Here is a 16,126-nt window from a genome sequence, read left to right as displayed (position 1 = left end):
AGAAAGCACCTCTCATTCAGCGAGAGACTCGCATATGCGTTTTACATTTTAAATTCATACTGTACCTATTATTTCAATCAATTTAGCAGTAATGATCAAAGATTAGCTTTTCTTACGAGAGAGCTTGCTTTCTGTGTTAATCAGAAGAAGTATTAAAGTGTTTTGGTAACAATTGCTAGCAATGTCAGGGGCTTATACCGGCAAATGAACACATGTCTGCAAGAAAGGAGATTATGAGATGTTACAGGAGGTAAATGTTTGTTACTCATCATTGGGAGTGAATACTAAAATACTATTTTTGCACATTGATTGAATTAACAGTGACAAGGTTACAAAACCTTCTTCAAAATTAAATTGTTCATTCATTTGTTGTAATAGTTTATATAATGAATCGTACACATAAATAGCAATACTGTATTACACCCCTGTTCATATAGATTTGAAATAAACCAAGTTACTAATTTAGACCTAACTCACTTGCGCCTATTGATTTTTAAAGTTGATAATAATACATATTCGAATATGAAGTGATAACTCTTGCATCAACTCATAACATATACATACATATATATTACACATAAACCATACAAAGGTAACTGGAACATTTTGTTCAGGCTGTTTCGTGTTGATTTGAAATGTGATTTTTCAATGCAATTTACATAAGCATTGTGTAAGAAACGTTTGTATTTGATCTCTGTAATTATCTTATCCAGTGTAATGATCATGTGTATCAGATCCATTGTCAATAAAAGGAGGATAATATATCAGTTATGGAACTGATGCATATAATCATTCAATCAGACAACACTAAATGAGATATGTGAGCACCTCCTTCAACCTCAAAATAACAGCCTCTGGCAGAATGCATGTCCAGGTAAAGTTTTGTCCCGTGACAAGTGTAAAACAAACTAATGCACTGTTATATCATTGGACAACCTGTTTTATGGAATCAGGCCCATCATCAATCTTCTGGACCTCGTTTGCATTCAAAACAAATACAGGTATGGCCATCTTCATAAATATTTGGGGGAATTCAACAGCAAGTGTATACATCACAATAAATCAGTATCATGTAGCTTTTTTAAATTCTATATTACATGTACTTGAATTATGATATTTATTCTAACAATGTGCAGATTATATTGAAATGTTCAGCAAGCCATTATGTTTGATTTACAAGTAGTGTGCGCAAAGTGTAGATGGAAAAATGTGCTATCTCTACTCAATGGTTGGATTGGGCTATCAGGGATAATAATGATCGGATTGTAGCGCTTTGAGCGCTTTAAGGAAAAATAAATTCGCCAAAGGGTTTGTTGGTCCTACGTGTACATTCCAGGCATCCTTACAATTATGTATGTTCATGATACACAAACTTTTTCATGATAGCTAGAGTTGAAGCCGAAATCCAGCATATCCATTGGTCAATAATCAATCTGTATCCAAGCTAAGTGACCAAACGTGCTCTTCAGAAATTTAGCTCACGCCCGATCAAATGTCATTTCCTATGTGACAGGTATCTCATGATACCATTGGTCATAGATAACAAATCAGCCTCTATACTGTACAGTTGAGATACAAAACGTTCTATTCGGGAAATTTGATGACGCCCCATCCCATGAACCTTTGTCTTATATATGTGCAAATAAGAGTATTATACAATATGTATACATGTATGTTCGTGTGATAACATATATTTTCTGTGATAAATCTACATGAACCAAAGTGACAAATTGTGAATCTGCTATATGTAAGTCACAACATATTCATTCATTCACTATCAATGTATCAGTGAAAACACTTTTTTCATAGAAGATTATTAGTATGTGCTTAAATTCTTCTTTACTGCCACTGACATAGATGTTTTGAAAAATTTAACCTCACCCAATGATATGAGAGGGACAAAGAATACAAGCATGAGGTAAGAAAATACATATGCACATGCCACCAAAAGTTTACAAGAGAAAGTGCAATAAAATTACATAAAACATTACATATATGACATGTATTCACTCCTGCTTTCTTTCAACATATACCTTTACAACACAATTAAACAATTCAACAATCAGGACTTGCTCGTATGACGAGACAGTTTCATGTAACCTCCAGAACCTGCCATTGATATCAGGCATGAGTAGCCCTAATTCTTTAATTTACATTTAAAGAACAGGTTTTGTTCACAAAGGTGAAAGTCAGAAGTGAAACTATTTAAGTTTCTCCCTCGGGTAATACATATGACACTGCCAGAAGCAGGTGTACATCGACCATATTACTCGAGGGAGAAGCATACAACATATTTATCTTACCACCATGGTAAAGGTACAAAATGTCACTTCATTTCATGTTAAAGATCACTACCAACCAAATGACATATAAACAAATGGTGATTGCCTCTCGACTGGATTTTTAAAATCAAAGAAACATATTCTGAGAAGCTTAAAACTGCTATAAAAATGATTAAATATGTTTAAGTTTATGTCAAGTGCGCAAACAACTCACTGTATACACTATTTTAAATAAAACAGTGAAAGTTTGTAAATTAAATCAGTACAAAGTGAACTCAGAACAGCTAATCAAATGCATTTGTTAAACTCTGGTCACCGTGTACATCATATCATGACGGGATGTGACTGTTAGCAACACAGCTACTCAGGGAAGAGTTTCTTACCAAGGCAACAGGTAATATTTTTTCCTCGAGTGAGTGAGTGAGTGAGTGAGTGAGTGAGTGAGTGAGTGAGTGAGTGAGTGAGTGAGTGAGTGAGTGAGTGAGTGAGTGAGTGAGTGAGTGAGTGAGTGAGTGAGTGAGTTTTACGCCACTTTTAGCAATATTCCAGCAATATCACGGCAGGGGACACCAGAAAATGGGCTTCACACATTGTACCCATGTGGGGAATCGAACCCGGGTCTTCAGCATGACGAGTGAACGCTTTAACCACTAGGCTACCCCACCACCACCCCTGGGAGGGATGATAAGGAAACTATTCCACTTGAACATAAGATAATGCTGGATATTTACCTTATCTGTGTAGCATCCCTCTGTGTCCTTCAGAGAACTGCGACATCCCTGTAATCAGACACGGAGGTTGCAGCACAAATCATGTAATGATAGCTTCAAACTGGGTGGCTAGAATTCACTTGGAAGGGTTTCAGTTTTTCAAAACAGGTGCTACTTGTACCAACTTCGTTGAGTGGCATTATTTAGAAGTCGGGGAGTTATATAGGACAAAATCTTCATTCAGATAATGCAATGTATCGATACAGTTTCTTGTAGCGTTGTCAAGCTTGTGGCATCATACCAGCTTGACAACGATACAAGAATCTGTATTGATACATTGCACCATCTGAATGAAGACGTTTTTAATCCATAAGGCTTGTCCTTATATTACTTGAACCAACTTACCCTGAATGTGATGTGGTTGAATCACAGATTGTATACAAAAAGATGAGATTCTTAAGAGGCATTTAGACGTTGGTGAATATATATCACAAGTATACTGAGGGCAACTTTTTCTTTATTGTATAACACAATGTTTCGGGGCTACTTCAGGTGATTGAGTGGGCAAGAAGTACCTCAGAAACATTGTGTTATACAACAAAGAAAAAGTTGCCATCCATATACTCTTCTTATAAAAACAAAAATGTCTTGTAGATACACATGATGTGAAAATGAACATGCATGAAAATATGTCCCTCAGCACTAAAGCTATGTCTAATGATTTAAGCAGTTCATAACGTAAATGCTATAGCAAAAAACCTCAAGGCCATGCTGTACGTAGTCAAGACCACTCCTTCAATACAGCATACGAATGTTCCTTATCTCCTGAGTTTCATCAAGGCAGATGTCTATTTTTTAGGGGTGTGCACCTCCCCCTGCATCCCGTGTACTGAAAGTTTCTGATTATTTTTAAATGACCATTGAAACTCTCGTTAAAACAAGTGAAAATGAAGTGTGCACTCCCCTTTAATCAAAAAGTTGCGTCTGCCCATGTCAAAGACGGTGTTTCCATCAAGTTTTTTTTCAGCGTTGTTTCAATCCTTATTAGTTTATTTACACAACATTTTATTCTAGGATTAAAGTTCAGTTCCACCAATCAGCTGTAATCAAAATTCAACTTGAATGCAATACCAGTATGGTCTGACCTGCAGGATGGTGTTTTTGAAGTGACTGATGGCCGCCCACTGCCGAGTGAGGACCGGGAACCAGGACAGGATGTTGGCCGAGCGCTGGGAATTGAGTTGTAGACTGGTGTTGACGTGGCGGGCGAGCAGGTACAGTTGGGTGGCTGTCAGGTAGTCACGACTGTCATTGCTGCTCCAGATCTACACACAGAACAAGGGACAGTAATAGGCCACTGACATATCTCCAGACTATACTCATGGAAACAAATAAAGGAACACATGGTAGTACAAGTGTTCCTATAATTATTTCCAGAATTTCACCTAGAATGTAATACATACTTTCAGTGTTGCATCTACGATTTAGCTAAAGTGGGCCAACGTTTCAAAACATGGGCTACCTACTAAAATCCATTGGGCACAAAAGAAACAATGTAACTGACAACCAGTCCACTGTTGATATGTCTCAATAGTAGATATCATGAAATTGTTATGCTCTTAATTAGTTAAGATTTTTAGATTTGATCACAATGCATACTTTCTGGCCGATTAACGTTTTGATTTTGCATCAAATATTTATTAAAATGAGCAAATACACAAATACGCACTCTAGATGCAACACTGAACCTTGTGAAAAAACCTGGAAAAGAGTAAATGATCACTTGTTTGTTTCCATGAGTATATATTTAGTACATGCCCTCATAAGCCTCATCAGCTGTCTCCACAAATGTGGCATCAGTACCTTTAGGCAGTTATAGATATCATTCACAATATGGAGATTGATAGAGGGAACTCAGTAATCGATCAATAGTCAATCATTATAGTAAATCCCACCCTGCCATTTGGGCAATAACTTAATATTATGCTCACAGAACGGTTCATGACCCAGCAGGCCAAAAGGCGTCTGAATGAGTGGCTGTTGAATGAGTGCAGCCTTTGTGGTACTTGCAATGCAATGTTATGGCTGAATGATAACAATATGCCCCATGCGGAGGCTCTGACAAATTACAAAGAAAACAGGATTAACGTTGTTGCTGTTTAATTTGGGCACATATAAATATAAATGAAAGTGTTTCCACCTTTCACATCTATTCTTCATTATACATTTTCCCTAATTTGACACCATAGTGTCATTTTCCATAATAAAACACATTTCTGTCAGGCTACTTCAAGTAGAAGACAATTTGAGCACCTAGTATGCAAGAGGATTGAGGATACCTCCTGTTGAGTTATGCCTGCAAGTTTGTTGGTTACATTTCATTTTTACATGTCGGGTCAATGCATCAGCGGTTTATGCCTTTATTTAACAAACATAACCATAGCAAACACACTTTCTAAAGTTAAATTTGAGTTTTCATGTTTATCAGCTGTAGGGCTGTAGGAGGCATCAAACTTTCAATGGAGTCACCAGTAGCAATTAATCAATGGTAGTAATGAAACAACTATTGATGCATCGATAGTATGTGTGACTGTTGATAGTTTAGTAACTGACTCATGTTGATAAAGGCACAGCACAAAATACAGGAAGTACCTGACTCCTTCCCTTAGATTTAGAGTTATCTGCCCCTGTTACTTGTTAACTTGATCTGGGTTTGCATGTTTCTTGTCAGTAATTACAAGAGATTAATACTAATTCAACTTGTTTTCACTTCATATAAACTATACATTTATTTGAGAAAAGACTTCAAATAAGACAATACAAGAAGAAAAAAAATCAGTTGTAACAGTAGTTGGTAGCAACAGACTATCTCTAACGCTATAGTTGCTCCTGCAATAGTCATCCCTAATCGATCCCTAAGCTTATCAATAATCACTGATGGAAGTGAAATAGACCACCTGACTGATTATTCGATCAATCGCTCTGGCTCTAACGTTGGGAGTATGTACCAGCGATGTGTGAATATTTCAAACAAAACATAAAAGCATAAGTAATACCAACAAAACACTTCCACTCTGCAAAAGACTTTTGAGTTACTGAATTGAGCATATTGCTCTGAAATCAATGGCACCAGCATCAACACTACATGGAGCTCCCACCTGGTTGGTGGACATCCAGCGACAAAGGACAAAATGCCAACAGGAGCAATACCCATCTAACAGCTGCACTTCAGTTAACTGCACCTCTCATGCCCATCCAAGTTCAGGGAGAACTACAGGCAAACAGTACAGTATTATGTTCAGTCTCACCTTCTCTGGCATATCCAGCAGTAGCTTGATTTGAGCAGCTACACCATAAAACTCAGCCTCCTGCTTCTTCCTGTGAACATAAAAACATCTCCTTTGAAACTGTGCTAACCCAGTTTGTATACTTGACTATTTCACTGAGAAACACTGCTGAAATTTATGGATGACTACACTGCAGTGTAAGCGGAACAGCAGTATCATATAGAACAAGGAATGACTGAAGATAGAATACAATTTTCACGCTGACCGAAGTGAAAGAAAAGTCTGAAAATTCCTAAAACTTTCATAGTTGACATGCTTGATTTGTCTGCATCAAGTTCTACTAGTACAGGTGTTGACTTACTTGCCCGTGGTATTGTCGGCCTTAGCCTTTTGGTGGTAAGACACACCACGCACCATGTAGTTCTGCTTAAGCTGTTTGCACATGTCCTCCATGTGGCTGATGGACTGGGTCACGTTTTCCGAACTGGTCTTCATGTCTTTGATGGTGTCAGCTGCCTCAATCAAGTCCCGATACCTCTCTCTAAAGCAGTTCCAGTATCATTACACATCACTGATGCACTAACGCACTCACTGAATGCAAGTTCATCATCACTCACTCACTCACTCTCTCTCTCACTCAAACTCTCTCACTCACTAACACTCACTGACACTCATTAACTCACTGAACAAGTTCATCATCACTCACACTTGCACTCTCATTCACTCACTCTTTCACTAACACTCACACACTCACTCCATTCTTATTAATGGATTGTCTTTACTCTCAAGACTGTAAATGATTTCAGTGAAGACCTGCAGTTTATCTTGATATTTAGAAAATTGTGATGTTTGACACAAAAACCTGTAATAGTCAAGCTGCATCATGACTGCTCATAAACACGTGAATACACAATGTCCCTAAGGTAACCATTCATGGCGAAAGTAATAACAATGTGTGTTCATGAATTATGCTAACTTCCATATACAGTGTCGCGTGTATGGTCATAGTGTATGACATTACTTGCGTGGTCAGTGAAGGTGCTGGAAGGCTACCAGTCACATGACCATCTTATATCCATTCACTACTGGGGAAACAAAGGCCTATTGCTACTTTCACAGCGTAACACACAGCATTTCAGTGCACCACTGGCACAAAGTAGCTGTACAACACTGGATATTACAGTTTGAAGAAACAGAAGATCCCTCACTCACCCCACCATGACTCGCAGGTCCTCCTTCTTCTTCTCAATATCCAATCTGTGGGGAACACATAAACACTCTGGTAACTATGGCAACGGAAGAAAATTTCACTCAGATTCAAGCACTCACAGTAAATACAAAAGTATGTACAGGCAAAGAGCAAAAAGTTATAATTAATAATTAATGTCAGCCTGCTTGGCCCTGATCTGCAAAAATCTTAAATGTTTCCAGCGACGCAGTAGTTCAACATCTCAGTATTTATTGATTGGATCAAATACAAAAGCATGTATTTACAAAACTCAACATCTCAATGTACATTATTCATGGATAACAACTTCCTCTATCGTATATGATGCGACGTTTCCGTGTGGATTCGTATACTGTTATCACTCTTGCTTGACAACAGTAATGAAAAAGTTGTTATCCATAAAAAAATCTTACCACTGAAATGCCAATCAAACAGATCATCTCTTATACACACAATGAACCTTCTGCATATCAGCAAATTAACCAGCCAAAGAAAAGTCTTTGCTAAACTTGGGTGCACACCCGCCCGCTCGAGTACTTCGTTTCGAGGGAAGTAAACCAAAGCACAAAATATTGCACTTTTGACTTGCAATTGTACGCTTATAATTTTCTTTATCTGTTTTTTTCACAATCAGAAAGGTGTATTATATGTCATGAATAAGTGATAATTTTGTTTTAATTATGTTTGGGTTTTTGGTTGCATGAAATTAATGCATGATGGACAATTAATCTGTTATCAAACAGCCGTCACTTGTACCTGGAATAACAGGCACAGAAACTGACTTTTAGTAAATTATGAAATCATTAATCCAAATTAAACTTGTGTGTCTATACATGTCAACATATCATGGGCCAATGTAACTGCTCTGAAACTATATTGCGATGAACTCTACAATTGTGTGTAACTTGCACAGATTTACCTTAAATCATGTTTTTGAGAGTCCCTGGTCCCCTTAATTTTCAGGGGTCCTGGACTACAAAATGGGGGTCCCAGACACTAAAATATTATAATCAATACTACATTGTAATATTGGTGCTGTTGCTGTTAGCACTTAACATGGCAGCCATCAAAGACACATCCGGGCACTTTTTGAGCAGAATTTCAAAATGGTTACTGGACATCAGTCACAGAGAGTTTGGAATGTGCTGATGGTTCAAGCTCGGCACATTTTGGAAGCAAACTGCTCATTAAACTGCTGAAAAACATGGCCAAAACCTGCAAAAAAAAATAACTGTCACATGGTAAATTTTAGCGACTTGACCTGTCCAGGCAAAATTGTTGGGAATTCAACTGCGCATATGTATAAGAGATTTGGAAGTGTAGGAACAATTAGTTCTCGAGTTATCTGCTGTCAAAATTTGAACTTTTCAAACTAATTTTGAATTTTCCATCCTTTGCTATTGGGCCTAGTGCCCAGAGATATTTAAAGAGAACATCTTCACCTTGGTAAGCATCAGCCCCATTCTGGGTGAGTTTTTGCAAGTGATTTGGAGCATTGGTTCAGGAGGTATGTTTGGTATAAAAATCAGTGAAATAATAAATAATAATAATAATACAAGCGATCACAATTGGAACCATGCCTTGTGTCCCAATGACCTAGGGTGGCAAACCCCATAGTGATGGAAATTAGCGGTGTTACGTGAGTGAGTCAGTTTAGTTTTACCCCACAATTTTCTAGCTATATGGCGGCGGTCTGTAAATAATCAAGTCTGGACAATCCAGTGATCAACAGAATGAGTATCTATCTGCCCAGTCGGGAACTAATAACACGTGTCAACCAAGGAAGCCAGACCACTCTGTAGTCACCTCTGAAGATCAATTCTAACCCAGAACTTCACTGACAGTGGTGTTATGATTCAGTCAAGTATTCAGTAAATCAAACCATATCCTTCAAGAATTCAATTTGTTATTCATAATCACTAGAATCAAATGTTGTTGTTTTTCAAAAAGGAGTGTCTTTGCTTGAATTTAATTGGTATGTATCAGAGCAAGAATGCAGAAATTAATATATCGAACTAGACAAAACTGTTATCTATTCAGTTTGACACCACTATGATCACTTGTTATTAACACTGTAAACATGATCAAAATACACCAAAGAATTTACTGTTGACTTGTTGCACTACTTACAAAATAATCTTATTCATTACCCAAGATTCAGGGTATCTGAGTGAGTGAGTGAGTTTAGTTTTACGCTGCTTTCAGCAATGTTCCAGCTATGTGATGGCGGTCTGTAAATAATTGAGTCTGGACCAGACAATCCAGTGATCAACAACATGAGCATCAATATGCACAATTGGGAACGATGACGAGTCACCCAAGTCAGCGAACTTGACCACCTGATCCCGTTACTCGCCTCTTACGAGAAGGGTAGTCGCCTTTTATGGCAAGCATGGGTTGCTGAAGGCCTATTCTACCCCGGGACCTTCATGGGTCTTCAGGATATCTATCATACATGCAGGGAATTATTGCCTATGAGAAAATTTGCATCAAATAGCAAGATATATGCGTCCAGATACAATGTTTGAGGCACACACTGTCATCATGCCTGTCATATCATTATCTTAGTCAAATGGCAAGAGATAATGTACGTTATCAGAGTTGAACATTTCCATAGACACTCTACAGAATTGTCTATGTGAGTTTACCTGATTTTCTTCTCAGTTTCACGTATCTCCTCAATGGTCATCTTGTCAAATAGTGAATTAGTGTCCATCTCAGTTGATGGGGTGCCTGAAACAGACAAATTTCGTGTACCATCAATCACAACAATACCATGAAAATCCTGGTTAGAATTTGCCTTCTGCAATCCATGCATGTCATCATCAGAGGCAACAAACGGATCGGGGGGTCAGGTTCGTTAACACATATCATCAAACCCCTTCTATGCATCAATGCTCATGTCAATCACTGGATTGTCTGTTCCAGAGGTGATAACAGACACAACATACGATGAATTTACTCAATGTATCAAAAATCTTTACCAGACTATTGGGCTGGGTAGATGTAAATTTAGACCGTCTGTCAGAATTCTGGTCCATCTCAGGGTCAGACAGACCGTATTCTATATACATGGTGTTATACCACAAACCAACAATGAAACCGAAAACTATCGTAAGAATGATCCTGAGAGGACTAGACTCAGGAAGCACTAAAAAAAAAAGTAAAATATCACAGTGTTATTAGTGCTGTATTTCACAGTCACCTGTATAAATACCTATGATAAAAATAACAACACTTACATTGACAATCTGACCCTCAGGTAAAAAACTGTTAACATGTATCATTGTGACCAAACAATATTTATGAGTGAGTGAGTTTAATTTTATGCCACTTTCGGCAATATTCCAGCAATATCACAGCAGGGTACACCAGTAATGGCCCTCACACATTCTACCCATGTGTGAAATCAAACTGTGGTGTTCAACATGACAAGCGAATAGTTACACCACTAGGCTATCCTAACAGCCAACACTATATACAGAGGCGTGATGTGGACAGGTCACCAGGTCAGTGTAGTCCGGGAGAGATTCAACTAATAATTATTGGTGTAAAATGCATATAGTCACACCCTTAATCATATTTATCATGTCCATCAACAGATTCAATACAGAACCAAATGTTTTGGGATAAGAACAAAGGGTTATCAATGTAAATTCTTTTCACCTGAATTTCCTACACCTTGTTACAATTAAACACACATGATCAGATGAAGGAGCAGACGTCAACAGTATTATTGAAGTAGCTATTTCAGGACACATGGGAATCGGATGTTGTCCTTATATCACCCTGAAGTAATAATAACAAGCAAAGCACATCAATGCTCATTTACTGTCCCAGCTACACTTAATTATAAGCAGTAAACCCCTGATGCAACTGAAAACCATTACAATCAACTAATGAACAAACTATGACCTTCAATTATCTATATCAATAGGGTGAATATTCACATAGCAAATTTGTACCCCATAGCCTTCAACCAGGCTATAGTCTAGGTCAAGGTTGGTCGAAACTAAGCATGAAAGTCAAGGGATCATTATTATAATCCTTAAATTAATATTTTGAGGGTCGCACGTAGTGATGAAACAGAAGACATCAAGGAGGCTTATTTACCTGAAACACTGTTTATCTTTGTCATATTGTGAAAACCAAGTCCAATGCAATTTTCAAATTATTTTCTTTTTCTTGGGCATTGGCTCATCAACTGCTGTCTGACATGGAAAGGAATTCTTTTCAAATAGCAATGGTATTAACAGGAGAATATTCTCTCAAAAGTATACACAATTATTATTATACTACCAAGACCATGTTTCTTCAGCTAAATAACAACACACCTGAAATTGTTTTATTATTGATAGTGATGCTGTAAGATTCTAGATACATGAGTTCTGTACATGATTACATTACATCTGCAGTTTGATTACAGCAGCATCAAGCACTGACAATTCTAATTTCCACATTGCCCATCAATATCAAATGAAACAGGATTGCAGTCTGCCTTTGTTAGAATGTCTTTACTTTCAGTCGATGATCCACTGAGACTGTCCGTGTTCTCGTTTCACATTTACTACCAGATCAGGAACATCCTGAAAGACACAGGTGCAGCAAGTCCACAGGACACGACAAAAAACCTTTATGATTGGTTTCTCAGCTGAATTCATTTCATTTCTTCTTCCTTAATCTGCTGCAATTACAAACTTAATTTTGCAAAGTAAGGTTTCATCTATATTTTGAAAATGATTTCTAACTGTATGTTAATTGTCTCTAATTCTAATTTCTTGGTCTCTTCTCTTGTTTTCTTCTTTAAGAAAAAGATGAAAAAAAAACATAAATTTCTTCAAGAATGTTTCCAGAAATAGACTGTTACTAACCTAAAGTTCAAATTCAGGATCATTTATGTTTTTCTCCATGCTGTCAGCATCTGAGTACTCTTCTATTGTTTCTTCCAGGATTGATCTAACTAAATCTGCATATTCAGGATGTAAAAGTAAGGAAGTGTTAAATTTCCAATAACCCCACCCTGTTTCCTGATTCATACTGTTTGAGACAGTAAAGATAATAGCTGAATGATCTGTTTTATGTCCAGGTAAGATATCGGAATCAAGTGCAAGATTAAATACACCTTGTAATAATCAAACCAAGTCGAGACTTGCTTGTGGTGCAAGGCTTTTTGTCCATATATATACCTATTTTCTTACATCATTGTTAAGCTCTTTCCAAACATCTACAAGTTCTAACGTTTCAGTCCTATCTAAAATTATATTTCTGGCCTTAGGTTTGTTAATATTTTTTAATATTAAAATATGAACCCAATTTTCACCACACATGCTTGTTGGTTACCTTGCAATTCTACCAGCAAGTGGTGCCTCTCATAATAAATAGTGAAAAATGACAACAACATCAGAGTTGGTCTGTCGATTGTGCCTGTGCAAAATTTGGTTTTGTTGCAATTCTTAGACTTTATGTTTGTGCGCATTTCTCCTCAATTCATTCTCAAATGGGGTCAAACGGACTATAAAGGGCGAGATTTCCACAGAAGACATGTTAGACAGGCTGAACAAACAAAGGACTTCCTTCCAAATGTTTCTTGTTTAAAGCGAATTACAGAGGGCAAGTTCTGATTTTGAGAGCCATGCTGTCTTTCTGGCTAGCGACCAGTTATCACCACATACCAGTTAGCGATAACACCTGGCTGTAGCGCTTGCAGAGACAGCTTCACTTGTACATCTATTGTATTTCACACACTAACACTTCAGAAAAGCCATAGACTATGAGAGTTAAAATAAATGTAAGTATTTTACATTGTAGACACTATAAGAATGAATCCCCTTGGAAGAGTACACCCTATCACATCGGGGGTATGTCATGTTAGAGAGTTGACATGAAATTTCATAAATGATGAGAACTGAACAAAAATCATCCTGGCTATGCTGTGAATCAATGACACTACAGTTCTGTCCAAGAAAAAAGCAGATTTTTTTTTGTCAATTAGTCTAGTCATACCCAAATTGCAAACCGTCAATCACTAATCTTTGACTTGACCTAAATTTCCACTTCCGTCTTATATATACCACGAAGACGATACTGACAAAATACAACTGTTAGTCTTCACCTTTATCTTTGCTTTGTCCCCACAGAAAACAAACAATACCACACTTGCAGACAACTACTCAAAAAGTCAGCTTTCATAAGTTCATCCGCAAGGCGACATCTCCTTATTCCCTTCAGCTTAAATCAGCATCCGTCATCATTCACAATGAGCTTGAGTTTTGTTCTTTCAAATTTTTTTTTCTAAATTCAAATTCAAATTAGGAAATATTTTGATATTTCAAAGTTACAAACACAGTTGTTTTGATACCAAATTTAAGTCACATTTGGTAAATAACATAAACAAAATTCAGGATTGGCGATAACTGGTCCTGTTAGTTGTTGCAAAAGCACAATAAACACTACCACGCTTCCTGTTGAATGCATTTTAGAGAAACACAATCAGCAATGGTAAACAAGCAAGAAATGTTGGTGAAAAGCAAATCTATCATCAAGATAATTTTGTTTCAGTATGTTAAGAAACAATGGAGCAAATTGTTGAAAACCACTAAAAAATGTTGATAACTTGTCGCTAGCAAGTTAGGTTTAATGAGTTCCTGTAGGTATTCTGGTATGGAGACACTGGTAAACAAACATAACAGTTTGAATTCAGTTCTTGATTTGACAGGAAGCTGTTGCAGGTTTTTCATGACGGGTGTGGTATGAGAATGTTTAGAAGTTCTACTGATGACTTTGGAACCTGTGTTTTGGATATGCTGCAGCTTTGAGAGGAGCTTCTGAGAGATGCCAAAACAGAGACATGCAGTAATCAAGTCTTGAGATAACATGACCTTGAACAAGACTATATGCTGTGAAACTGCTTAAATTTAATCATAAGTATTAACTACACCGACAATTACTAGTCATTACAGAGTTAATAAATGCCATTCATTAGTACAGCAAACAAACTTAGCTATAGTTCTAAGCTAATTTTTTGGCATTAATACACGTATATAAAAAGCAATATCATTTTGACAAAGCTTAAGCTCCAGATAATGGATACCTTGCAAAATTCACACAAATGTAAGGACAGCATCTAATATTATATCAAAACACTTAAGCATCTGTGTGAAGAATACTTGCCATTGTTTTATGTTTTTCACTGGAGCTGATTTGTTTTGGAAGGTATAAAACAAAAGTATTATATCTTAGCCATAGTAAAAATTTGACACTGAAAAAGAATGTTGCAAATTTGAAGATGAAATTTTTAGCTGTGATATCAGATTGATCATCCTCTCTTGATAAATCTGCTTTCCTTTCTGTGCTGCTGTCAAGACTATGTCGGCTAAGCACAAGCTAACACTTTTATGTGCAAATATGTTCATTGTCCTTGGGCAAAATTAAACACTCATACTGGTGGTACTGTCTGAGGATGTCATGGCAAACAAGTTATTAACTGAACACTAAACTGATGCAGTGAGTCAACTCCTCATTGTCTATCAAGTCATACAATGTCAGTTCTGTTCATCAACATCAGTAGTTTCATGAACATCAGTAGTATTTAAATGTTTTCAGCTACAAATGTTGACTTTAGAATATAATTCAAGACACTAGTTTTTTATATTATTAAATACTATTAGTAAATCAATTAAGATGTTTACTTTATATCTACTTCATGACAGACTGAAACCTCTTCACTGTTTTCAACCTGGGTTGTTTTTCAAGAACTGTCAAACTTTGACACCTGTGATTATTTTATTATAATTATTAATATTATCATTAATAATGAAACTATCACAGCGTATGTTTGCATTGTAAAGAGTTCGGAGCTACGACTGCATATGTTCGACACCCAGGCAGAAAAAGAAAGAAAATCTTACTCATATCCAAACCTAACCCTAAAATCCTAACATAAGTTACCCTGAGAGGAAAGGATTATTGGTGAACATAGTAAAGCGGTCGCAAAATAATTAAGCAAAGATATTCAATAACTGCACCAAGAGTACTATCAAATTCAACGTCACGTGTGTCTAACATAGCTCAAAAATAACCGAAACTGTTTGTATATGTTAGAACCACAAGGGAAAGTTCGCAACTTTAAACAGTTTTAGTGTTAAGTCAAGCCTACAAACCGGTTGATCGAGCCAGAGACCATATACCGATCGAGCACAACCCTTGACAACAGCGATCGAATGCACTATCAGTTCGGGCAGTTTGTCATTTAATAAAAATGTTACCTAACGTCAGTTTGCAAATAACAAGAAAGATAGCTCATTGCTGTAGCGCAAGTTATAAGATAGTGTAAAATTTGCAAGTGCCAACTCACGGTGGTGCGTGTCAGTTGCCATCTTGGAAAGGGCCGAGAACTCTTTCCAATCCAACAAACCACACCGCTTACTTCCCTTACATAGTCGATCAGGCTAAATCTGTTTAGAATACGCTTGTAAACATAAACCAGGGATAATCTACAACATCTCTATATAGGCATAAACCAATTAACCACAGACAACAAGAAAAATCGAAATTGAAGAATATGAAGAGGAATGCATATAGCTTGCATAGAAGTTTTAACGAGTCCACAGTACACATACA

The 16,126-nt window shown here is 37.0% G+C and overlaps 1 protein-coding gene across 1 annotated transcript in view; it reads right to left on the bottom strand.

The window, feature by feature from the left end:
- LOC137278449 (conserved oligomeric Golgi complex subunit 1-like) overlaps positions 1-15,890 on the bottom strand; it is a 65,057-nt gene extending 49,167 nt beyond the window's left edge. The window contains exons 1-7 of the mRNA XM_067810778.1: positions 15,861-15,890; positions 10,156-10,240; positions 7,492-7,536; positions 6,641-6,820; positions 6,301-6,370; positions 4,138-4,317; positions 3,014-3,061 (exon numbers count right to left, since the gene is read on the bottom strand). Of these exons, the coding sequence (XP_067666879.1) occupies positions 3,014-3,061; positions 4,138-4,317; positions 6,301-6,370; positions 6,641-6,820; positions 7,492-7,536; positions 10,156-10,240; positions 15,861-15,882 (630 nt within the window). The 5' untranslated portion in view covers positions 15,883-15,890. The remainder of the gene's footprint in view (positions 1-3,013; positions 3,062-4,137; positions 4,318-6,300; positions 6,371-6,640; positions 6,821-7,491; positions 7,537-10,155; positions 10,241-15,860) is intronic.
- Between the last annotated feature and the right edge of the window lie 236 nt (positions 15,891-16,126).

Source organism: Haliotis asinina, chromosome 3 (genome assembly GCF_037392515.1).
Source record: "Haliotis asinina isolate JCU_RB_2024 chromosome 3, JCU_Hal_asi_v2, whole genome shotgun sequence".
NCBI lineage: Eukaryota > Metazoa > Mollusca > Gastropoda > Lepetellida > Haliotidae > Haliotis > Haliotis asinina.
The sequence above is the reverse complement of the archived record's forward strand: the minus strand, read 5'-3'. Positions and strand labels throughout refer to the sequence as shown.